Genomic DNA, 26,330 nt, shown 5'->3' with positions numbered 1-26,330 from the left:
TACTTAGCCTAGCGCAATTCAGTCGAGAGCGGCCAACTTGCATTGTGCTCTACTGTGGTACAGCCTTAGTGTTCCTCTTTTTTTTTTAGGTGGTTGACTGTCCAGAGTTTAAAAAATTCACAGCGTAGGCAAGGAGTGAGACTCCCTAGTCTCCGGCTTCCCTGGGGGTGAAGTGTAGCAACCCATGGGGGTTGAGGCACTAGTGCAGGACAACAAGCTATACACGTCCTGCCTGGCCTGAAGCCAGGGACTTACTAAGTAAACTAAAGGGAGGTCAAGATTATAGAGGGAAGGGTGTATGTGTAGCTGTGCTGTGGAAGTGTGCAACACTTAGTGGTTGGAGTTAGGTACAGCAGCTTACTGTCCTAACTGTGAAACTGCATTGATACAATTTTGCGTAGGTGTGAGAAAAAAAAAGAAAACACATAGTGGGACACTACATCACCACTGTAGCAATTTTCTTGTTACTGGCATCTGATGTATTGTCACTATGAATGCCAAGTCAGGGCTCCAGTTCTTCATAGTGACATCATCACTGCAACCAGCATTTGACCACCATAGTTGGTCACTTGACATGGTGCAAGAGACTGTATATCATGCCTGCAAAGAGACTATATAATCCTGAAAAACTTCAGCTATGTATCCATATGAAACTGGTCATATATCATGCTCCTCTGCTTGTGTTTAACACTAATAACACGCCTGCCTACAACTCCTACTAACTAATCATAGAGATTTGCTTCCGGAATGTGCGACCGCTGCCTACATGGCTAACTGCAAATTACCGCCGTAAATTATGTTCAATAATAATTTATGGGGACAAATGGTGCATGGAGCATGTAGGAGCTGAGTTACTGTTTAACAGCTAGTAAAGCTTTATGCCACCTCACCTTCAGAAATTAAAAAAAAAGGTCAGTTTAAATTAAAATTAAAAGTCAATCCAGTGTATCTAAATTTAAAGGGTACATATACTTATGTAACTGGTAGGGGGCACTGACACATTGCCGTCACTGCACATTTGTTGTGGAGTGTACCATTACTGCTATAATGCCTTAAAGAGGACCTGTCACCCCCCGTGCCGGGGTGACAGGCTCCTGACCCCCTGCTAGATCCCCCTATACTCACCTAATCGCGCCGGGTCCCGCTTCCTGATCCAGTTGGGTCACGGAGATTTCAGTAGTGTTGACACTACTTTTGTGTCCGTAAAAAAAACGGATCCTTTTTGATCCGTTTTTTTTTATAATGGAAGTCAATGGAAAAACGGATCAAAACGGATGCACACAAATGCATCCGTTTTTTGCAAAAAACGGATGAAATAAACGGATTGCAAAAATGCAGTGTGAACCTAGCGTAACTATGGAGACAAAGGTCTGCATGTGAACTTTATGCAAAAGTCTGCTAACACTTTCAGTAGGTGATGCTATAGAGTGAGTTTTTTTTCTTCTGTAAGGGTAGCTTCACACGTACTGGATCTGCAGCGAATTTCACGCTGCGGGTTGCAGCGAGACCCGCTGCAAATCCTGAACTGTGAAGCTGAATGGGTCCCATACATGCAGCGGACCCCCTGCGTGTATGGGACCCAGCCCTTTTAACCCCCCGCCGCCTGCCCTCAGCCCGCAGCCCCAAGCATACATTACATGCTCGGTGCCGCGGCTGTGTGCGACGCTCCCAGCTCCCGTCGGTCCCCATCAGCCAATCAGTGCTGCCTGATGAGCGAGGGGAGCCGGGAGCGTCGCACACAGCCGCGGCGCCGAGCAGGTAATGTATGCTTGGGACCGGGGCTACGGGCTGAGGGCAGGCGGGAGGCTAGCGGCGGGGGGGTTAAAGGGGCCAGGTCCCATACACGCAGCGGATCTGCTGCGTGTATGGGACCCATTCAGCTTCACAGTACAGGATTTGCAGCGGATTTCGCTGCAAACTCGCAGCGTGAAATCCGCTGCGGATCTGGTACGTGTGAAGCTACCCTAAATGAGCTACTTTTATTTTTCCATTTTTTTTTAGAGCAAGGCTCCATGTGCCAGTTTGGCAGTCTCCTTGCGGAGACACCATATTCTAATAGTCCGACATGGGATGCCCAAATGGATTTTGTCTGGTACGGAAGTTACTTGAATAGAGCTGAGCTGCAATACCAGATACAGCATAAGGACAATGGTGGCGCTGATTTTGGGAAAAAAAGTAAGCCTGCTCTAATATCCTAGATCTGCTATAACTTATAGATCTTTTGATTCCTCTTTCACTAGGCGTTTGCCAATCCTGAAGATGCCATGAGACACGGAGGCCTCGAGTTCCATCGTGAAGACCCTGATGTAGAACGTTATAGGAGGTAGGTGACCTATAGAATAAGGGGTCATAACTGACTCGTCATACTCTACACCAGTGATCTCCAACTGTCCAGCTCCCCCAGTATACCCTGACAGCCATGCTGGGAGACAGTGGGAGTTGTAGTCTTGTAACAGCTGGAGAGACACATTTTGGAGACTGCTGTTCTGCAGAAACAGTGATGCCATTATATAGTAGCATTGTCTTATAGGGTTGTCTGCAAAGCATATAATGAAATGCTGTGCAGCGGTCTTACATTCTTACATAAATCCACGCTAGTATGCCCCACACCGGATTTACTGATAGGTACACTCCTCCACAAAAATTTGCATATCTAACCCATCATACGCCAGGTGTGGGCTTTATAAGGTTGGGGGGAGGTGTCTCTACTAGAGATGAGCAAATTCGGTTCGGGTTCGAGTCCATCCGAACCAGAACGTTCGGCATTTGATTAGCGGCGGCTGCTGAACTTGGAATAAGCCCTAAGGCTATGTGGAAAATTATGAATATAGTCATTGGCTGTATCCATGTTTTCCAGAAAACCTTAGAGCTTTATCCAAGTTCAGCAGCCCCCGCTAATCAAATGCCGAACGATCTGGTTTGGATGGACTCGTATGCTCAAGGTTCGCTCATCTCTAGTCTCTACTGATCCTGAGAACAGGGTTTTTATTATCAGAGAGAATGATTGGTTTGTTATCTCCTATTCTATGGTCAGGGGACAAGAAGCTGAGATGGGAATACCCCATTAAGTGTTGTCTCTCGAAGGCATCATGTTACACTCCCTGACTAGTACTACACTGCAGCCAATGAAAGAGAATAGGATTGCGGTTTGAGCGGCAATGGTTGAGACCATGATCCAATAACCAGCAGTAATCTGGCCAAGATGGAGTTCTAGTTATGGCTGCAGCCAGTTGTGGGTTGCAGCCAAAATTGCTGTGTGGCCTTAAGGGCCAATTATCGTGCAGGAAAATTGTTAAATTGTTCGAATTTAAGCAATAATTTTCTGGTGTAAACGTGTAAAACGATCAAACAACAATCAAACATAATGTTTCAAGCAGACAGTCTGTCTATTGTTGTCTGTGTCCATGAGGCTTGCTGTAAAGCATGTCACTAATTGCTGTTAAGGACAGCACAAGCAATATGGCAGCCCCCATAACAATGTACAAAAAGTGAAATAAAAAAAAAACTACAGTCAGAAAATGGAAACAGTTTAAAATAAAAGAACACATTTTCGTATCTGTTTCTAATCAGCAAAAGAAATTTTATGGGAATGGAGTTTAGTAAGCTAGATACACGGGTATTTCAGAAATGAGAAGGGTGGTAGTTAACATTAGAAGGCCAGATCAATTACACGGCCTGATCAATGATGGAAACGAGATTGACATTCTTTTACTGAGCCTATTACATGGTTTGACAATTGTGATTTTAATGCTACGTTTACACGGAGCGATAATTCACCCAATCGATCGTTTAACGATTTTGAAGCAGCAATTTAGTTTTTCTAACGATCAGCGTTTAGACGAATAAATCGTTAGAAAAATCATTTGAAAATTCGTAAGAAAAATCATTTATGCGATCGTTTTTGCAAAAATGCAAACGATAATCGTTCCATGTAAACGCAGCATAAGTCATGACCTAAAGACATGATCAGCTAACGATGGTAGTCATTGGCTGATTGTCTTTATTACATGGATCGGCCTGATTTGGCAGATTATTGCTCCTTGTAATAGGGTCCTAAGTCTGGAGTTAGAAATGAACAACCTTTAACAAAGAGGATAGTATTTCTGTTCATCCTGATCTTCCAGGTTCATATATTTAGTAGAGAAAATGAAAGTCTGAAGTCTTTTAGACATAAAGATTTGTCGGCTGCTGGGGCCGCAAACAAGTGTAGCCTGACAAATAGTGCGACCGGGCCTACCGAATGATCCTTGTATTGTTCGTGCAACCCTGTACATATCTGTGCTGTCAGTTTTCAGATCTCAAGCAACAGTCTATACCTACCAGCCATACTAAGTATATATACATTGCTTGTGATCTGAAAACTGACAGCACAAATCCTCAGGGACACAACTACCACTGTAGCAGCTGCTATGGGGCCCACCTTATCAGGGGGCACTGTGGCCTGCTCCTGCAATACACTGGGCCCCATTAGCTGTCACCATTTCCAGCACCAAGTGGCTGACCAGTCCTCCCGGGATCTGCAAGTGTCCCTTGCAGATCCTGTCAAGCGCTTGCAGTTATGCAGTTATGACTACCGTTGACGGATTAGTGGTCAGTTGAGAAGGGGTCAATGAAAAGTTTGCTATGGGGTCCAGCCATTTGTAGTTATGCCCCTGCAGATATATACATATCTGTGCTGTCACTTTATTGTTATCGGCTGCACATAAACCTGTTTACACAAGAAGATGTGCAGCGGATTACAATAAATTTTAAAGCAGGCTCAAAAGACACGATCAGCTGAGGGTTTGCCCGCTTCTCAGCTGATCGCTGTCACTTTTACACAGGCCGACTATCAGATGCAGAGCATTTCTAGCATCGCTTCTGGACGATCACCGGCCCGTATAAAAGGGGTACAACAACTCTGCATCGCAAATCAGGATTTATGTAAAGCTAGTGACTCTGAGCACACAATGCCATGGTTGTTACACACTGTAACCAGTAGGGGGCAGTTCTTATAAAGGTGATTTGTGTTACCATCCGTCAACTATGATTCAAAGCTTCTTTCATCTCATCAGACTCTCTGACGTAACCCTGTAATTTCTGCACCCAATCAGGTCATCGCCTCCCCCAGACACGCAAGACCTGAGTATTTCATTATGTCCAGAAACTTGATATCTACCATGTCTGGGAAGAATTACTCTCTGGCCGACATGAAATGTTAATATGCATCGCCAACACCCACAGCATGAAGCAATCCAAAGTGAAATGTTATCTTCTTAAAAGCTTTAATCTACGCTCACATGTCACTAGTTTGGTTATATACCTCTGCAATGCAATATTACTGACAAGCATTACAAAGGCTGGGCCGTATGGTGGCATGGTGGATGGCCTGTTCAATGTGTGTGCACTTGAAACTCCGGCAAAAATTGTTTTCTTTCAAATTAACTGCTTTTAGAAAGTTATATAGATTTGTAATTTACATATATTTAAAAATATCTAGTCTTCCAGTACTTATCAGCTGCTGTATGATCTGCAGGAAGTGGTGTATTCTTTCTAGTCTGACACAGTGCTCTCTGTCACCACCTCTATCCATGTCAGGAACTGTCCAGAGCAGCAAATCCCATAGAAAACCACTACTGCTCTGGACAGTACAGTCACTCATACAGGTATCATACATTACATCACCATGTAATACAAGATTTGGTGGGAAGCCGCCACCCAGAAGATATTGAAATTTCCAGAAATTAGATTCATATACTGATTAGAACTAGACACTGACATATGTTCTTTTTTTCTAATCTTTTTCTATTTTATTATTGTATTTTTTTCCTTATTTTATTTTTTGTACATTGCTAAGGGGGCTGTCATCTTGACTGAGTTGTTTTTAACAGCATTTAGTGATATGCTTCACAGCAGGGGTGTCAAACTGCAGTCTTACATCTGTTGCTGTTCCCATTATACTAAAGCTTTGTAGTTTTGCAACAGTGAATTTGACACCTGTGCTTTACGGCAAGCCCCATGGACATACATGACAACAGACAAGATCTGTCCCCTTGGGATGAATGTGAAACATTACAGAGTATACTCTGTGACCTTTGAGGAGCTCAATCCACAGGGAGCTGCGATTCTCTTATACTGGTGCCATCTATCTACTAGTGTCACCTTTTTCTGTAATTCTGTACAGATCACTTTACAGCATCCTCCTCCTTATCATCACAGACAGAACAGGACGTCTCAGCTTAGTTTTAGACCAAATGGCCAGAATAAAAACTGCAAGATTTCAGGATTATTTTATAATATAGCGAGTAAGATAAAAAAAAAACACTTGAAAAATTATTTTAAAATTTTATTAAACAATAAACTTTATTCAATCGGTAGATCATTATCTGATGACACATTCCCTTTAAGCATGCTTGCTGTAGCCTGGCATTCGTTGGCAGCAATGAGATAGTATCTCAGGCTTGGCACCATGTCCACACTGACTAATACATGGAGATATTTTTCATAGAGGGGAAGATATAATAATGTGCCTGCTTCTGACCAGGCCGTATAAGGCTGTATGCGTACCACGATGGATAGCAGATGTTCCTATGTAATGCTGTTACCTTAGTCACTCATCTACTTGTCAGCCGCCTTAGCTCCGACCATGGCTGTCCCAGCCAAGTCTGACCACACTATTACTTTTTCCCCTGTAATGAAAGCAAACTTCTGGCGTAAACAGCCTAATGCTCTTCACACTTAAAGAAAACGGGAGTCACAGTAGGAAACGCGTTGGCATGAGTCACTTTCTTTTGCACAATTCAACATGGGTCATTCTCTAAATACTGATCACTAAAGAGTAGGACATTAGTAATCTGTGATTTAAAGTTTAATCTGTGACCTATACAGTCATGGTTCTACTTAACTGAACACACACACACACACACACATATATATATATATATATATATATATGGTATGTAGCTTTTTTCACCATTAAAACAAGTTAACAATTCAAAAATCTACCATTTTGTGAGTTCATTCCTTATGCAGATCTATATGTCTCCATGGTTACAGACTACAAACAAAACCTGTGTAGTCTAATCCATGTGTTAATCTACTTTTTTGTCCTTCTACAAACAGTAAAAGAAGGGATACTTATATACGTAGATCAGTGTGACTTTTAATATAACCATTGTGCTTGTTGTGAAATGTTTTGCGGTTCTCCACTTTGCCTAATCTCTTTTTGTTAAAAGGGTCCACTAATGATAAACTAATAGCAGGAGGGTGTCACAATACTGAAGGCCTCAATGATCGGCTATAATTTGTGGAGTAACCCTTATTAGATTGTTAAATTCCCATGCAGTGCCTCCACAGGAGAAATGAGATATTACATGGTCTCTATTAAAGGAGTTATCCAATGCTCCAAAAACATGGCCACTTTTGCCCCACTCTTGTCTCCAGTCCAGGTAAGGTTTGCAATTAAGCTCCATTTACTTCAATAGAACTGAGATTCATACCCACCCAATCTGGAGACAAGAGAGGGGGAAAAGGGGCCATGTTTTTGTAGCATTGGAAAACCCCTTTAAAATCAATAGACTGTGTAATGCATAGACATGTTGGGTCCTCCGCAAAATAAAATTGGATAATTTAGCTCCAAAACAGAAGAGGAAGAAATGAGTATGATTAGGAGGATGGTCTTAACCTGCATCAGAAGGGGCATCATTTTATTCCTTGTTTTGTGTACACCCCTATTCTTAGTAGTTTCTTTTGTTGCCTTTTTCTGGATCAACACTGCCTGGTTATAGGACAGACTATCTAGCAGTCACCCCACATCTCACTAGACCGCGCCGTGTTGTAGTAATCCCTCCACCTACTGTAATTTGGAGAAGAGTTTATCGCTGACCCTAAAGCGTTCTTGACGTTTTTACAGCTTGGTCAGAAATCTGCAAATTCCCTTTGTGCAACAGACTGATCCTGAACTAATAATACCACTCACATTTGTTTTGTTTGTATTGAATGTTAAGTAGACTATAAAAAGCCAGCTTCCATTAACCAGACGAGAACTTGGGCTCCAGGGAGAGCTTTGGAGGGGGGTCACGCTGGCTTGACCTGGCTGAGACTTCACAAAACATGAGCTACAGTATATATGATGTTTTTTATGCTATTTGACTGTCTTGCGTTATATCTGAATGATGTTACTGAAGCTGCAGGTTTACTTTGAATATACTTTACACAGTGTCAAATGTTCCTTAAAGGAGAACTCCGGGCTGGGGTGATTTTTGGCAGTGTGCTGGGGAGGGTTAAAGAAGTAACATGCTCCCACCTCCCCCGCTCTAGTGCTGATGCCGGAATCCCGCAGCTCCGGTCCCCCAGTCCCGGCTGCTTCTGGGTCTGAGTGGGGACCTGGGCCATGCCATGCCAGGCCACCTCAGCCAGTCAGCTGACTGGCATTTTACTACTTTTATCCTCCCCCTCCCAAGAACTCTGCCGAAAATCACCCCAGCCCGGAGTTCTCCTTTACGGTGCCTTTACGCATAGTGAATCGCAGTGGATTTGATGCTGCGAATTCCGCAGCGATATCCGCTGTCATTCTAGACACTGTAATTTTGAATAGAATTACATACTCGCAGAGGAATTTTCATCCCTCTGCGAGTATGTAAACACCGGCCCCTTTAACCCGACGCAGCCCGGTGAATACATTACTGGTCCATGTGCCGGCTTGCTTCAGTGGCTGTGGTTGAGCGCACTGATTAGCTGAGTGGGACATCAGGTAATGTATTCACAGGTGTCAGAAATTTATATAGATTTGTAATTTACTTCTATTTAAAAATCTCTACCAGTACTTATCAGCTGCTGTATGTCCTGCAGGAAGTGGGGGATTTTTTCTAGTCTGGTCTTTTCTGCTGCTCTGGACATTTCCTATCGTGGACGGAGGTGGCAGCAGAGAGCACTGTGTCAGACTGGAAAGAATACACCACTTCTTGCAGGACATACAGCAGCTGATTAATACTTGAAGGCTTGAGATTTTTAGATAGAAATAAATTACAGATTTATATCACTTTCTCATACCAATTGATTTAAATTATTTTTGCTGTCGTACCCCTTTAAGGAATTGTTTTCTAATCAATTTGATGTAGTTTCCCCAGATCCTATAAGTTTGTGATATATCCCAGTACAGAAAACCCTCCACAACCATGAATCCCATCCCAGAAACCACACTGGATGGTCGCCCTTTGTTATGTGCCTGGCCCTTTGTAGGATTTCCTGTTCATTTCATTCCCTGGTTTGAAGTTGTCCAGGAATCCGATTTTCCATATCATTTATATTCTGCAGCTTAGTAACCATCATGTGGATGTAGTAGACTACAATAAGCAGCGTCTCCAAGAAGAGCAAACAATCACAAGCTACCACTAAAACAATGTACCAGGGCTGAACACCTACATTATAGCGGCCAATAGAACTGGGCACAAAGAGGGCACCCAATGCCAAACTCCTGGCTTTGCTTCATACCATAGTAAATAATACATTTTCCGCCACTGCCTATAGATATATACAGCAACCCCTGACCTGTAGAGGAGGCGCAGGCAGATACTAGTGATGACAGCAGATAGAATATATTCATCCTGAGAAGAAATGTATATTGGCAATGCCCACCGTCTAGGAGACTCCGCCACATTTCCCGGATTACTCATAGCAGGATTCACTGTATATACCAGGGTCTGTAGTTACTTGCTCCTCCAGGACTTGTTATCTGTGCTATTATTTATGATGTAGTATATTGCAGTAATATTAGAGCACTGTATGACGGTATTATTTAGGAACGACATGACTTCATCCCTACATGCAGCAATAATTCACCCCCATTGTAGTACATACATAGAGGTCATATGGTTACAGTGTTGGTGCTGTGGATTTCTGATGATTACAGCTTGTGGCTTTAGTCTTCCCATACTCATCAGCTGCTGTATGCCCTGCAGGAAGTGGTGGATACTCTTCAATCTGACACAGTGTTCTCTGCTGCCACCTCTGTCAGTGACAGGATCTGTCCAGAGCAAGATAGGTTTTCTATGGGGAATTGCTACTGCTCTGGACAGTTCCTGACATGGACAGAGGTGGCAGCAGAGAGCACTGTGTCAGACTGGAAAGGAAACACCACTTCCTGCAGGACATACAGTAGCTGATAGGTAGTGGAAGACTGGAGATTTTTAAATTAAATGTAAATTACAAATTTATATAACTTTTTAAAACCAGTTGAGTTGAAAGAATAACGTTTTTCCGGAGTACCCCTTCAACTTCAGGTCTTTCTGTTCCTGGATAGGGGCCACATTTAGACACCATAATAGAAAGCCTATTTTGATCTTTCCTAAAGGGCCCAACCAGTGGCGGTTCATCTTGTAGCACTATTTAGGCACTGTAGGGTAATATTTTTTTTGCTTTTGCACTGTATTATAGCCAATATTTTATAATCCTATAGGATCCATTTCATTCCCATCAATCATAGATACATTCCATGTAGAGCTCGGAAGCAGTGGGACTTTTGTGGGCCCCCATGTCTGCACAGGGCCGTAGGCTACTGTATAAATTACATACTGCCGTCCTAATAATTAGACTGTTTTTCCCCATTTTCTCTGCCCTTTGGATTCCTCGGGGAAGGCTTTCCCTGCATGGGAACGTCAATAGACGGAGCTGTCCAGGAAGCCACAATTGGGAAGGACAGTAATCCCTATTTAACTGGTGTTTTTCCCATAGTAAACATAATATTTGGGGCAGTTTACAATGTTTAGCTAATAACTTGGCAGCGAGATGTTAGGTGGGTTTGGAGGAGCGTACAAAGTTTCCTCTGTTATGGAATGACTGTAACCTTGTGCTTGTCGGATGGAAAACTGGGGCGAGGGAGACCGGCAAGTAAAATGTAAGACATAGATATATACTGTGTGTTACATAAGAGAGTAGGCATACAAGATATAAGATGTAGCTTGAAAGCCTTTTGTGTGCCCCCTGGGACCCCACTGTTTGTGTACAGGTGACAGCAAAGGAATGGTATCCAAGAGTTGCTTGGCATGGACGTCCTATGAATACTATATAAACCGTGTTCACTTCACTCACATCACATAGGAACAACTTACTCCTGTGCTGATTGGTGCCCCCTGCATCAGTATTCCACTTGGGGCATGTTTAGCCCTATGACATAGGTGGTCTTCATCATTATTATTATTGGGCACCAAGAAAGTGGTCACATGACTGCAGCTGAGACCATTGGAGTGTCCATGTACAATTGAATACCGATCACATTTATAGTTACAGGAGCGAATACTTGTAATATTGCTTTATATACACATCTCAGTACTTTGTAATACTGGAGGTGTATATTAGGTACTGTAAGATTGCAACACTAGATATGGTCCATATTGCATGTGTCAATGCGCAATGTCAGCAGGCACCAATCTATAATGGGCCTACAATAATGGTTGACCATGGTGCATAGGGTGTAACTAAAGGTTCATGGGCCCCAATACAAACGCTTGCTGCCCCCCATCTGTGGTCCTTTGTCTAAGAACTACACACACACATATTTATATCCTTTTGTATATGGTGCGGTAATCTGTCGATAGAGGTTTAGATTTATGGACCTGTGCGGGCCCGGAGCCGGAGGTCCAGGAGCTGTAATGACAATCTTGCCTTGACCATAGCTATAACTAATAAAACCAATCTATATAATAAAGTGATAAAAATGATTCATTTTTAACTCTTGTTGGTGAACAGCCTAGGCAGATACCAACCTGAGAGGAAGGGGTTACACACAGTTCTTATCTCCACTGCTCCTGTCAGTGCAGTCTTTTGTTTTATTAGTTTGCTCCTCTAACCTCTGCTCCTGTCAGTTCTGCTGCACAGACCTCTATATATTGCTGAGCACTGGATTTTATGATATGACTTTTAGCAGGTCAGAAAACATGTATGTGTACACACAATAACATTATATCTCTATACTGTATGTATTATACATACCCCCATACATCTGCACCACCCCTGTATAAGTTTATGGGCTCTCTTCTGTCCGTTAATTGCCATTCTTTGCAGCGGCCATTAAGTGCACACACTCCACCGCTCAGCCTATACAGTTTTGCCCCCTCTATGGCCTTTAAGGGAATATAAACTACATAATAGCTAAGCATAATAAACATGTTCTACTGTATCTCTTCCGAAGACTTTTCCCGCTTCCTGCTCTAGTTAATGGGGCTGAGCACACAGCTCCTTGTATGTTTAGTTTTGTCATATATTTGTCATTGATAATGAGCACACGTTAATGATCTGCCCATCCCACCCCTTGCTGAGCCGCTCTATATATTGACCCACAGTCCATGCCTTAGTTTGCATTGTGGGACACTCAGGAATGCTTTCTGGCGTACGGAGGCGGCTTGTGGAATGTCACGGGTTTGAACGTTTTCTAGGCCGTTAATGTTTCTGATGTCATCTACTAAGTATTTTATGTGTTTTTCCTCCTATTGGCCCCAAAAGGTATACCGCTGGCGGAGACCCCTATGTGTCACTAGTACAAGGCACAGACACAAGGACCTTGGTTGTGACTTTGGGACATTTGTTTGATATTCACATCATTCCGCCCAGGAGGTGTGGTATTTGGATAGGGGGAAGCCCGGAGCTGGAGGTCAGCTGTAATTCCCATGAACTCAGTGCTTGTCTAGATGCAGCTTTACCTTGATCTCTATGGATTAGAGCATTGGGCCCTGGGATCTTCTTCACAAGGAGCCGTTTACTTTCTCACTAGGTGAAGTTACTTCTCTAATAGGACAATAAAACTGTGTCTGCCTTTACTTGCCAATGACGGGTACAGGGATGACACAGCCTAGGGGTGGGGGGTGTCTGCTATAATATACTGTGGTGTAAGACCACTCCTCAGATATAGAGAGGCTTTCTGTAATGATATGATGCTACTCTAGACATATAAGTAATAACAGGTTACATTTTATGATAATTCCACCCAAAGCTGACTCCTTATTTTGGCAGAATTATGATGTAGTGTAGTGCGATGTATCAGCAGTAGACGCAGCAGGCCGGGCCACTACTATGGGGCATAGGGTGACTATACATTGTATTACTGGTGGCTAGAGATGAGCAAAGCAGCCAAAAATTATTTTTCTGAGCTTCGCAAATTTTGCGGCAAATTTGTTAATATTCACAAATCGAACCTGAATTTTAATAAAACAACCAAACTCTAGAAGCTACAATACTGGGACTATTACAGAAGGGCAAATTTGTTAATGCATGTTCTTGTAAAAGTGTCAAAAATCGGAAAAATCACAGTTAAAAAAAAAAATAACAATCAGCCAGTCAATCATCCAATCTAATGAAACCCAACTTGTATAACCCAGTAGGAGTGGAGTGCGACCATTGATTATGTAAGGCGCACGCTCCATTCACTGATTCCAGATTATGTAAGGCGCACGCTCCATTCACCGATCCCAGTAACTTGGTATAACTCAATAGGAGCTTACAGTGCCCCATTCCCAGTGAGTGAATAATGTGGACTGTGTCTTCACTGGTCCCAGTGAATTCCTATAGGCACCCGGTTACTTGGTAAACTGGACACTTGGTTGGCAGCTACAACAAACGACAGCGGCTTTACACCCTCTTTGCATTTGGAACATAGGCATGCTCGGCTGGGCTGAGTGTGCATGAGCAATAGCTGTCTGTCGGAGCAGCATAATGCTGTCTATGCAGTGGAGAATTAGAGGCAAAGCAATCAGTGGTAGCAAGTTCACAGCCGGGACAGCGGCACTGGTTCTCCCCGGTCTGGTGATTTTAACAACCGATTTGCAGGAACCCGTGAGAACCGACTCGATCCCACCCATCCCATCTAACGTGAAGGTGAGATAAAGAAATTAGATTGTGAGCTCCATTGTAGATATGAATTTCCTATTTAGAGCTGATGAATATATTGGAGGAATAAATGATACAAAGAACAATACAAAAATAGCTAATAAATAAATAAAATAGATAAATAAATAATAAATAAGGAATAATAAATAAATAAGGAATAAATAATAAACAAAGAAAGAAACATAAAAATGTGCATACAGTATAACCTTCATATCCGAGGGCCATATGCTGGGACTGTAGCATTTTTAGGAACTTTAGGCATGCGGAAACAACTGAAGGCTCAGCTCCTACCAGTGTGTATACAGATATACAGCTGAGATTTGTGTATACATAGCTTTTGCTTATGTTGCTAATGAAAAGGGAACTCCCTAGCTAAAGTTTATACAACCCCTGTTTATATAACGTCTCACTTGTCGTTCTGATTCTCCCTCAGAGAAAGTGGAGAAGGGATCTATCCCATATGAGGTCTGCACTCAATTACCAGGCAGGAGGAGAACGTCTACTTTAGTGACGGCCTTTCATTCCGTCCAGAATTTTTCCTGGATCACATTCCAAGCTCAAGGCTACATGGGAAATTGGAGACAAGTTGCAGAATGAAAAGATTCAGCTGCAGATCTGCTGTAGTCGCTCAGTCTGCTGTTGCTTGTTGGAATTTGAAGGCGTATTTCAGGGGGCCACTACCTCTGGGGACTGCCGTACCAGAAATACATCTCAGCAACCTATAAGCACAAATAATCTCAACGAGTGAACCCATTCGGCATGAACCAGATTTGTACAGAATTTGACCAAAAATATTGTCCAAATCTGAATTTTCGGTGATATTTTTCTGCAAACTGGCACTGTAACAGGGACACCTGTCAGAAAGACAGGAATCCCTGCCACTTTACTTACTGAGCAAAGAGGCATACATATGCTTCCATACTCCGTTCACATTCACTGGGCTGAGCGCAAAAAGCCGATCCCAGCGAATGTTTTCCGCCTGAAGATGATGATTGACACTCTTGTCCTACCATAACATACTATGATGCAAAACATAAACATAAAGATAAGGAGAGACTCCTGTCAATTTGAGAGGAGTCCCTGTACTGTAAAGTGTTGATGGTGTGCATATGGACCACACAGTGCTCACTGAGTAGAAGGCATGCGGCGTATACCTCCCTGCCCAGTATTTACTTTCCATGGTATCCACAGGGCATCACAGAAACTACGTAGAGAAGTGGGGCTCCTATATACTGAACAGGGAGGCATACACTCTTTTCATAGCGCCCTAGCATGGGGCATTTGTATTATTTGAAAATGTTTTTGTATTGGTTTTAGGGACTTCTTGGCGGTTAAAGGGTTTATCCAGGATAAATAAAACACATCTACTTTCTTGCAAAAACAGTGCCGCCCCTGTCCTCAGGTTCTGTGTGGTATTACAGTTCAGCTTCAATGAAACAAAGGTGCAAAATCCAAACCCAAGGACATTGGTGCTTTTTCTGGAGAAAGGCGGAAGTATTTTTTTTAAGCCCAGAGAATCCTTTAAGGCACTACACTGTACATTTAAGAAGAAGAAGGGGCTTTTTGCAGAGCTAGGACTAAATAAGTACTATTAGACACATACTTATATGAGAAGGCTGTACCTCTTCAAATGCAATTTATTCTATCCCTGGATATATGACTCAGCAGGGTGGTGTGAAAATTACACGGAAATATAGGTGAATGTTAACGTCAATAAAAGATGATATTTACAAGGTCCTTGGCCCATATGTCACAAAATTGGTTTTACGTCATTTAGATTATGCAATTTATTTATACTTGGCATCATATGACTGGTATTACATTGCACTGGCCTTACACTGATGTAGTGTATGACACACCTTGCTGTAGAGAGACAACATCCGCAGGTATCACAACCATTCTTCCAAACTCTCTGCTTTGGACATTTTCAGCTGATCAAATGCTGGAAAATCCAGTAATCACTTCTTATCTGGGTTGAAACCTGGAGTCAGGAGTTCAGTTTTCCTGCAGCGCCACCACAGGGGAGATTAAGTATCACACTGTGATCCTTAAAAAAAGGTAAATTGTGCAATGCAGGACAGGTCCTCTAGATGGGGAGGCACTCTTTGTAACTTCTCCCATCCAAGAGATGAGGCTCCTAACAGAGGGCTACAGTATTAGGCTATGTTCACACAATGTATATTTTTGTAGTATCACCGGCCGGGATCCCTAGCAGCGCCGCAAACAACTGACATGTCAGTTTTCTGCAGCCGCTATTCATTGAATAGTGGCCGCAGAAAACCATGTCAGTGCGAGCGGATCCGGCGGCTTGGTCTATAGCGTGCAGTGAAAAGTTCTGATACGGGCGCGTATGGATGCGCCCGAATCAGAACACTGCTGCCCGAAAGATCATCCGGCCGGTACTGCAGTACTGGCCGGGATGATCTTTTCAGAGAACGGCCGTTCCGTGACCCGGTCACCCGTGAACGGCCAGTCTCTTACGCTATGTGAACAAAGCCTTAAAGGGGAACTGTCGGCAGGTTAGAGAAATCTAACCTGCTTATATGCCCCTATTGCACAGGAGACGCTGAGGAGGAAGGTATGTGTCTTACCTTCCTCCTTGGCACTGTGCCGGTGCAGTTAGTCATGTACTCTATAGTCTGGAAAGACCGTTAGGAGCACTGCGGCACCCATTAGGAGCACATAGCCCCGCCCACATAGCACCAATCTGGCCCGCTCCATTCCTTATCACTAGAAAGGGCGGGTAGTGCCCCAGTGCTCCAAACACGAGCCCACGACTAACTGCACTGAAACAGCACCTAGGAGGAAGGTAAGAGACATACCTGTGCAGTAGAGATGCATCAGCAGGTTAGGTTTTTCTAACCTGCGGAAACTTCTCCCCTTTAAAGGGCTTTTCCAGGCAAATATAAAACTTTGTTTACTGCCTCTTCAAGTATACTGTACCTATCTCCTTCGCTGCTCCCGCTGTCAGATCCTCACTACAAACAGCCAATCACTATTAGTTTCAGCAATAGACTAGCATCCGTCAGGTACTCTAGGTGCTTTTTTTTTAGGTATTGTCTAGTTAGGGCAACCCCTTTAATTACCATCTCTATTACAAGTAGATTGCAAGTGTAAAGTCCAGCTTCTAATATATATCTTTATTATACCTGTGTAGGCATTAACAAGCCAACCACACACATAACCAGAAACTGGACATGACTTTACTATTTTGTACTAAAGTTCTTAAAGGGTTTATCCAGCGCTACAAAAACATGGCAACTTTTCCCCTTCTCTTGTCTCCAGTTCAGGTGTGGTTTGCAATTAAGCTCCATTTACTTCAATGGAACTGAGTTTAAAACCCCACCCAATCTGGAGGCAAGAAAGGGGGAAAAGTGGCCATGTTTTTGTAGCGCTGGATAACCCCTTTAAAAGATCCATCAACAGCAGCTTGTCTATTAGTCAAGTGAACAGAATTTGGTCATTTTGTACATTATGTATTACTACATGGCATCACTTAAGGAACATTTTAGGCAAAACCGATACATTGTGTTATGCCTAGTGGCGGTGCATGATGATGCTGTTGATGGATCTTGTTATTTTTGTTGGGAGTGTTATAATCTTTCTTTGCTTGCTTCTTGCTTTCAAAGACTTCTTATCATATAAGTAACTCTATGCCTGTTTTGTTTTCTCTAGAGCTCATCGTAATGACATGGAGAACATCTTCCCCTTCCTTTTCCTTGGAGCCATTTACTCCTTACTGGAACCCAACCCAAGCATCGCCAGGATCCATTTTGTTGTTTTCTTCATCGGTCGCTTAGTCCATACGGCAGCCTATGTGTTATCCCTGAAAGCCCCAACGCGTTCCGTGGCCTACAGCATAGCCCAGCTTCCATGCTTTTCTATGGCTTTCCAAATTCTTTTCTCTGTCGCCTCCTACTGGTAGACAGAGGCATTGCGTCTTCATACACCAAGTAGCCATGGCCGGGATTTCGTTCAATATTGTATATAAGGTCCTTTTACCTAAGTGCAAACATTGCCCCCCTCGGTGCCCCATTTGCCTTCCTCATGGTGAAGCTGCATCGGGTAAATGTCTTTATTATGTAACCAAGCATCAGTGTTCGGACTACACATTATGTCACTAATAATGTTGACTGTTAGTAGCTTTTTATATTGTTTGTGAACAATCAATGAAGGTTTATTTTATTGTGAAGGAATTTTTTTAAAATTTCACCTTTTATATCTTAAAGGGGTCCGTTTCTTCCTTTTTAAACAGCGCCCATCTTGTGCTTAGGTTGTGTCTGGTATGTAAGGCAGCACCCCCTTTAAGGCTAACACTTGTAGGAGGGATCTGTAGAAGCTGGTATGCTGAAGTTGCTATCCCGCTAACCGCTGTGCCTGCCTGTAAAACAGCAGAGAAAATAATGTTATTTTATTTAATGGCACATGGACAATGTGTTTTGGGGGGTAACACCTCCCTTCTTCAGGTCTACCACACTGGATATGGTGGCCCTGAGGAAGGTGTTATTCCCAAAACACGTATAATAATATATTAAAAGCTCATGTTATTTTATATCCTGCCCCAACCCCCTTTTCTACATGAGTGTTTGCTGCAAACTTCACCGATCCCACTCTGGTTATAGGTATAGGCCGCAACCAAGCTTGTGTTGTGTTCGTAGCACAACCCATATAGGTGAGTGTAACACTGCCCATTATTCTTATAGTACATTGTCGCTTTTGGTTTGTTCCATTTTTTGTTCAAATCTTTTCTGCAGTACCTGTAAGAGGGTTGTCTTCTGAAATACTAGTTATTGGGTAAAGGGTGTACAAGTCATAGAGATAGTCACAGTGGCTACCATGGGCTCCTCTCCACCTGTGGGATGTGGCAGCTGTACATGTATAATGTGTATAAATATGTATGTGTGGTGTAAGTATGTATGCATCAGTATATGTGTAATGTGTATGACTATGTCATGTGCATAGTGTGTATGTATATGTGTGTAATGTGGATATATGTGTATGTACATAATGTGTGTGAATATGTTGTGTGTGGGGGGGGGAGGGGCTTGGAGAGTGAACCACTTAGCTGAGGGCTTCTCACAGCTCCATCTATTGATCTCTAGGGGGTTGAACACCCAGACCATAACCGATCAAAACTTTACAGAGATACTTTAAAGGAAAGGTCTATGTCTACAGAAATGTTATTGCACCAATGTATTTAAAAGAAAATAAAACAACTTTTTGGATCAAACATATTGTACCGTTTTGTGTATGCAGTCCTATGTGTAGTTCCAATAATCAAATGAATTGTCTCATTTGGTAGCCATATTTGTGAATGCCTGCCCCCTAATAACATGGGTCATGTAGGTTGGAAAGAAACTGGAGGCAGACAGAAGGGAGTAGGGCTACATGACCAGACTACAAAGGATTTGTTTGTAGTCTGTATCCATGGAGACACATCAATCTGCAGCTGTATGCGCAAAATACAAAGAGATTTTTAATCAAGACTACAAAATTTCCTTATTTTTTTTTTCTAAATTTTATATGCATATTGTTAAAAAATGGTTGCAAAAGTGGAAATAAGTCCACATAAATCCTTAAAGGGGTTGTCCAGAGCTACAAAAACATGGCCACTTTCTTCCAGAGACAGCACTTCTCTTGTCTCCAGTTCAGGTGTGGTTTGCAATTACATTCACTTCAATCATAAGTGAAATTTGGGGGGTGCAGGGGGGGCAGTGGCTCCTGGGCCCACACTGGCAGGGGCCCACTGAGGTCTCAGAGGCTTGCTGTCTGCAAAAGCTATTTCTTTTGCAGACAGACTGCAGGGCGATGAGGAAGGACCTGTGGTGATGTCATAAGGGGGCGGGGCTGAGAACTGGAGAGGATTCCTGTGGATGAAGGACCTGTGGTGATGTCATGAGGGGGCGGGGCTGAGAAGATGCTGGTGCATGAAGGACATGTGATCATTGTCCTCTTATATCTTCCCCTGTAATGTGATAGATAGATAGATGATAGATAGATAGATAGATAGATAGATAGATAGATAGATAGATAGATAATAGATAGATAGATAGATAGATAGATAGATAGATAGGAGATAGATAGGAGATAGATAGATAGGAGATAGATAGATAGATAGATAGATAGATAGATAGATAGATAATAGATAGATAGATAGATAGATAGATAGGAGATAGATAGGAGATAGATAGATAGAAGATAGATAGATAGAAAGATACATAGATAGATAGATAGATAATAGATAGATAGATAGATAGATAGATAGATAGATAGATAATAGATAGATAGATAGATAGATAGGAGATAGATAGATAGATAGGAGATAGATAGATAGATAGATAGATAGATAATAGATAGATAGATAGATAGGAGATAGATAGATAGATAGATAGATAGATAGATAGATAGATAGATAGGAGATAGATAGATAATAGATAGATAGATAGATAGATAGATGATAGATAGATAGATAATAGATAGATAGATAGATAGATAGATAGATAGATAGATAGATAGATAGATAGATAGGAGATAGATAGGAGATAGATAGATAGGAGATAGATAGATAGATAGATAGATAGATAGATATAGATAGATAGGAAATGGATATCTAGCAGCTCATCACATATCTTGGATTGTACATGTATGATCACAACCAGCTCACCCCTTTGAGGCTATGTTCACACTGCGTATGTTTCTGCACATAGTCTTGAGGTTTATGCATTCGCTTAAAAGTAAACGATATACGGCCGCACAGTGCACACTACGTATGAGCTTACGGCCGGATCGTATACGCCGCCATGAAAAATGAACAAGACCATTGTTTGAGGACGGAAATGTTCCAACTCACGGCCGTGGATTTCCATGCGGTCCCGTACGAAGTACTTATTTCAGCCAAATTTAACTTGATTTTTCGATCCAAAAGGTTCTGTGAGTTTTATTGGGCTGGGCGAAGATTTCCAAGTAAATGACCTGTTTCAGATTGCTTCGAATCAAGCTAGGGAAACATAACCGTACTACGGGCGTACGTTCGCGGTTCGTACGCATCCGGCGCATGTTGATTTTTCCCACGCCCGTAGTTTCAGCCGCACATGTACGGCTGCGTACGAAATGCGGCCGGACTCATACGCAGTGTGAACATAGCCTTAATGTCTAAAAACATATTACCTATACCACTATTATTTTTAGGCAAAGATAATCTGGTTAAAAGGGTTCTCCAGAATTAAGAAAAAAAAACATAGTTGCTTTCTTCCAAAACAGCGCCTCTCCTGCTCTTAGGTTGTGTGTGGTATTACACCTTGGCACTATTCACTTCAGTCGAATACCACACACAAACTGAGGACAAGAGTGGTGCTGTCTGTGGAAGAAGGCAGCTATATTTTTCTAATCTTAAGCACTTTAAATTTTTTTGTGGTTCTATATGTGAAATGTACAGAAGCATCTCACACTGCTCTTTATCCTTATCCACTGTGAGTAATGTAGAAGAATATTCCCTTTATTATTCAGAAAGCCTTGTCACCTGCTGAGGTTCCCTATGGGTAAGGTTGGTTGGGGGCCCACTCAGACTCACTCGCGCCCCCTAGGCTGAACCCCTAGCTACGCCCCTGACTTCAATGGAACTGAGTTACAGAACCTGCACCCAAACTGAAGACAAGAGTCATGCTGTCTCTGGAAGAAAGTGGTCATGTTTTTGTAGCGCTAGATAACCCCTTTAAGCAGGACCATGCTTACAACTGGGCATCAGAATAGTAGCACATTGACACTACAGATCACAAGCATGTCCTCCAACTATCCAGCTGGGTTATACCTCTGTTCCTTGGGAATGTTAATGTCTTGGAGGACTGTTTAGGTCTTATTGTTTTTACTGTTTGTTGAATTTTTCATGCAAAATAAAACATGCTTCGGGTATCATTCTGACAACTTGTGAACACTGCCTTCTAGTGGATCATCCAGCACATTATGTACATAGAGATTACTGGTGAAGCTGAGCTGTTGCACGTTGCAGATGTTGACTTGCAGGGGCTGACAGGAACTGGAGTGACACACTCTGGTGATCGGCAGGGTCATGGGGGTTGCACACATCCTTGTACCTGATATTTCAACAAATTTTTAAAAACCCGCCTAGCTGGGTTACATGAACCCTTCAGAGGGGTGACTAGGTGATATTAATATCCTCACTGCTCTCATTGAGCCCCTTTAAGTTCCTTCCAGCTTTTTCTCATTCTCATTCTCCACAAGGTACTTATGGGGCTTATGGGCCCTGATGCAAAGTTTCAACTTGCGCCCCCCCCCCCCCCCCCCCCCCAGTCAGACACATTCAGGGGCAGAAAAAACAGTTATAGCCATTGACTCATAGGTGAAGTCTTCCCTGATTTGCACTTTTATCCTCCTGGCTCAAGCTGCCATGAAAACATCTTCTGGTCACATCTTATCTTAGCAGAGTTTGCTGCCCACATGTCCTACTATTGTCCCACAATGGTGCACGTGTGGTCCCTGATCTAAATAGTTATGCCACCCTGACCCCTTACAGGGTTTGTTTCAATTATGTTCATTGTTAGAAAAGATTTAAAAAAAAAGGGATCTTTACTAGAGATGAGCGAACCTCAAGCATGCTCGAGTCCATCCGAACCCGAACTTTCAGCATTTGATTAGCGGTGGCTGCTGAACTTGGATAAAGCCCTAAGGCTATGTGGAAATCATGGATATAGTCATTGGCTGTATCCATGTTTACAGCAGTAGCCAGCACACGAGGACGCGCCCCCACCAGGCACCTCGCACAGACAGTAGATGACTCAGCATCTCTGAGACCTCACAGCAGACCCAGTGCACGCTCCACAGCTCATCACTCTGCAGGAGAAAAACTATCTGGATTAAACTAACTACATCTGTCTACTAACACCATCTGGGAACTGAGATTGCTGGTTACCTATCTACTACAGCTCGTATTAATACTACACAGTTGATCATACTGTAAAGGCAGAAAACAACTAACACACAAGACCAGACACAAATCTGGATAAAGTGACCACAACTTATCCACCAGACGTATCTTTATACATACAACGGTGATCCCCTACAACAGACTTGGGAGCACCCACAACATTCATCTGTAAATTCAACTTTTCCTGGATCAGACTGAGACATGTATCAAGGCTTATCCCATTGATACTCCAACACTCTTCCTACTCCCTGAGGAACTTGTCGCCATAGAACAAGGGAAACGCGTTGGATAAACGGAAGAAGGGATATCAGAACCACGACTAAAAAACATCTATACCTGCCTTTCATATGCTACACACTTTGTATATTACCAGACACAGTGACAACTGACATCTGTGACGGGAAAGACCTACACAACCCTAGCACAGGGTCAGTCCCTCCTGTTGTTTGGGGACGCCTAAACCAGGGGGTCCCACTTCAGCAATAGGCAGGGTTAAACTAGGGGTAACCCATCTCGTACCTTTACCCCGTACCCCCTATATCTTTACCTATAATCATCTAAGTATAAAACCTGTCTTTCATGTTTGTGTTTAATGTACATATTAATAAATACATGCTATAAGACGTATTATAGCATTTTCACCACAGTCCCTCCACTTTGTTTATTTTATTCTTAAAAAGCCTAGGACTGTGGGAACTCTCTACCTAAGTTTAATCATTAGGTTCCCCGACCCAACTGCTAACCACATCTTATCTTAGCAGAGTTTGCTGCCCACATGTCCTACTATTGTCCCACAATGGTGCACGTGTGGTCCCTGATCTAAATAGTTATGCCACCCTGACCCCTTACAGGGTTTGTTTCAATTATGTTCATTGTTAGAAAAGATTTAAAAAAAAAGGGATCTTTACTAGAGATGAGCGAACCTCAAGCATGCTCGAGTCCATCCGAACCCGAACTTTCAGCATTTGATTAGCGGTGGCTGCTGAACTTGGATAAAGCCCTAAGGCTATGTGGAAATCATGGATATAGTCATTGGCTGTATCCATGTTTTCCAGACAACCTTAGAGCTTTATCCAATTACAGCAGTCCCCGCTAATCAAATGCCAATCGTTCGGGTTCGGATGGACTCGAACCCGAACCCGGTTCGCTCATCTCTAATCTTCACCTGTTTTATCTCTGCTGTGTTTGGTGCTGTTCTGGTCCTGCCTGCCACCGCTGTTTACTTCCCTGCAGAAATGATCTGCAGTGGATGGCACACTCATGAAGCCAGTGACCAGTCATACTCATGAAGCCAGTGACTGGTCAGGTAATATCTGCAGGCAAGCAAACAAAGATGGCATGGAGGGAGCACTGTAAAAATGATCTATACCACTGTCACCTAATGATGTGCCACCAAACTCAAATACACTGTGCCACTGTCCCCTCTAATGTACTGTACCACTGTCCTCTCTAATGTACTGTACTACTGCCCCCACTAATGTACTGTACCACTGTCACTCTAATGTACTGTACCACTGTCCTCTCTAATGTACTGTACTACTGCCCCCACTAATGTACTGTACCACTGTCACTCTAATGTACTGTACCACTGTCACTCTAATGTACTGTGACACTGTCACTCTAATGTACTGTGACACTTTCCTCTGCAATGTACTGCAACACTGTCCTCTCTAATGTATTGTGCCACTATCCCCTCTAATGTACTGTGCCACTGTCTCCTCTAATGTACTGTGCCACTGCCTCCTCTAATGTACTGTGCCACTGTCTCCTCTAATGTACTGTGCCACTGTCTCCTCTAATGTACTGTGCCACTGTCTCCTCTAATGTACTGTGCCACTGTCTCCTCTAATGTACTGTACCACTGCCCACACTAATGTACTGAACCACTGCCCCATCTAATTTACTGTGCCACTCTCCCCTCTAATGTACTCTGTACCACTGCCCCCACTAATGTACTGCACCACTGTCCTCTCTAATGTACTCTGTACCACTGCCCCCACTAATGTACTGAACCACTGTCCCCTCTAATGTACTGTACCACTATCTCCTCTAATGTACTGTACCACTGCCCCCACTAATGTACTGAACCACTGTCCCCTCTAATGTACTGTACCACTATCTTCTCTAATGTACTGTACCACTGTCCCCTCTAATGTACTGTACCACTATCTTCTCTAATGTACTGTACTACTGCCCCCACTAATTTACTGCGCCACTGTCGCGTCTAATGTTCTGTACCACTTCCCCCCACTAATGTACTGTACCAGTCCCATCTAATGTACTAAACCACTGTCCCCTCTAATGTACTGTATCACTGTCCTATAATGTACTGTGCCACTGCCCCCTCTAATGTACTGTACTACTGTCCTCTCTAATGTACTGTACCAAGGTCCCCTGCTGATACAATTGAATACAGGGGACCAGAGCAGCCTTGCTCTGTGCAGTTCTCCCAAGCTGGCTGTCATTTTGACAGGAGTGACAGCAAGTCACTGATACAGATGGCATGGGGAGAGAAAAGAAGTCACCAAAGCTCTGGGTTTGCAAGGTGCTATGTAAGCAGAAATGGAAAAAACTGTAGAAGCACAGCAATGAATGGGTTACACTTAAAACGGAGAAGCTTCTGGGAAAGGGGGTTACTGTACAGCAGTAGGTACCCCAGCACAGCTCACAAAGAACAGCTGTCCGCAGCTTTGTGGGTGATCACAGATTAGACGGAAGCTTTGATTTACCTTAAAGGAACAGTGTAGATCATCTTCTGCAGGCAGACTGGCTCCATTTACAGCTACACAGCCCTGGTCTGTCTCCCTCTCTCTCCTGCACATAGCACATGGTAGGCATTTCCTGTGTTCTGTTATGCTGTGTCTGTTACTAGAGACAAATTTCCCCTAACAACAGGCAGTAGACACATCACATGGAGGGAAGTTGTTTAAAGTGCCAATTTAATGCCAAAAAAGAGTGATAACCACAAAAGATTTGAAGCCTATACTGGTAAGCCACATGGGTGTGTCACTTTTGGGGATGTTCGTGACTGAACCCCACAAACCCTATTGTAATTGGGGTCAATGATGTTCCTCTGGCTCTCTAATAGGCCATTTTGATCTCCCTCATAATACTTCTTCTGCTCTTATATATCGACAATTAGAGAGGTTGTTGACTGTCTTGGCATTTGGTGGCAAAACAAAGGCAATATAGGGGCCACGTGTACATGTGTTCTGAATGGTGAGAAGAAAAGTAGGCCACTGCCAGTAAGCTAAGCTCACTTCATACAGGAAGGTGTTTGCTATCTGCAAATATAATGACACCTGTTGTTAATGACAGTTATTTATCACTTGAAATGCTGCGATCAATGAGGTGCACTGTGAGTTGGGTGACTTAAAGGCACACCTGCAACAGGGCCGGCGTCAGCACCCGGCTAACTAGGGCAAATGCCGGGGCCCACAGCTCCTCTAGGGGCCCAGTCCCATCTCTTACTATATTTTTTTTTCTGTTAGTAAAAAAAAAGTGTAGTAACAGAGGGGACTCCGTGACAGTT

At 43.0% G+C, this 26,330-nt stretch overlaps 1 protein-coding gene across 1 annotated transcript in view; it reads left to right on the top strand.

The window, feature by feature from the left end:
* Positions 1-19,087, top strand: part of PTGES (prostaglandin E synthase) — a 28,868-nt gene extending 9,781 nt beyond the window's left edge. Inside the window, exons 2-3 of the mRNA XM_069986144.1 lie at positions 2,241-2,323; positions 17,533-19,087. Coding sequence (XP_069842245.1) covers positions 2,241-2,323; positions 17,533-17,782 — 333 coding nt within the window. The 3' untranslated portion in view covers positions 17,783-19,087. The remainder of the gene's footprint in view (positions 1-2,240; positions 2,324-17,532) is intronic.
* Positions 19,088-26,330: the final 7,243 nt, after the last annotated feature.

The sequence above is a fragment of the Dendropsophus ebraccatus genome, chromosome 10, assembly GCF_027789765.1.
Source record: "Dendropsophus ebraccatus isolate aDenEbr1 chromosome 10, aDenEbr1.pat, whole genome shotgun sequence".
Classification (NCBI taxonomy): Eukaryota; Metazoa; Chordata; class Amphibia; order Anura; family Hylidae; genus Dendropsophus; species Dendropsophus ebraccatus.
This window is presented reverse-complemented; position numbering and strand designations above follow the sequence as displayed.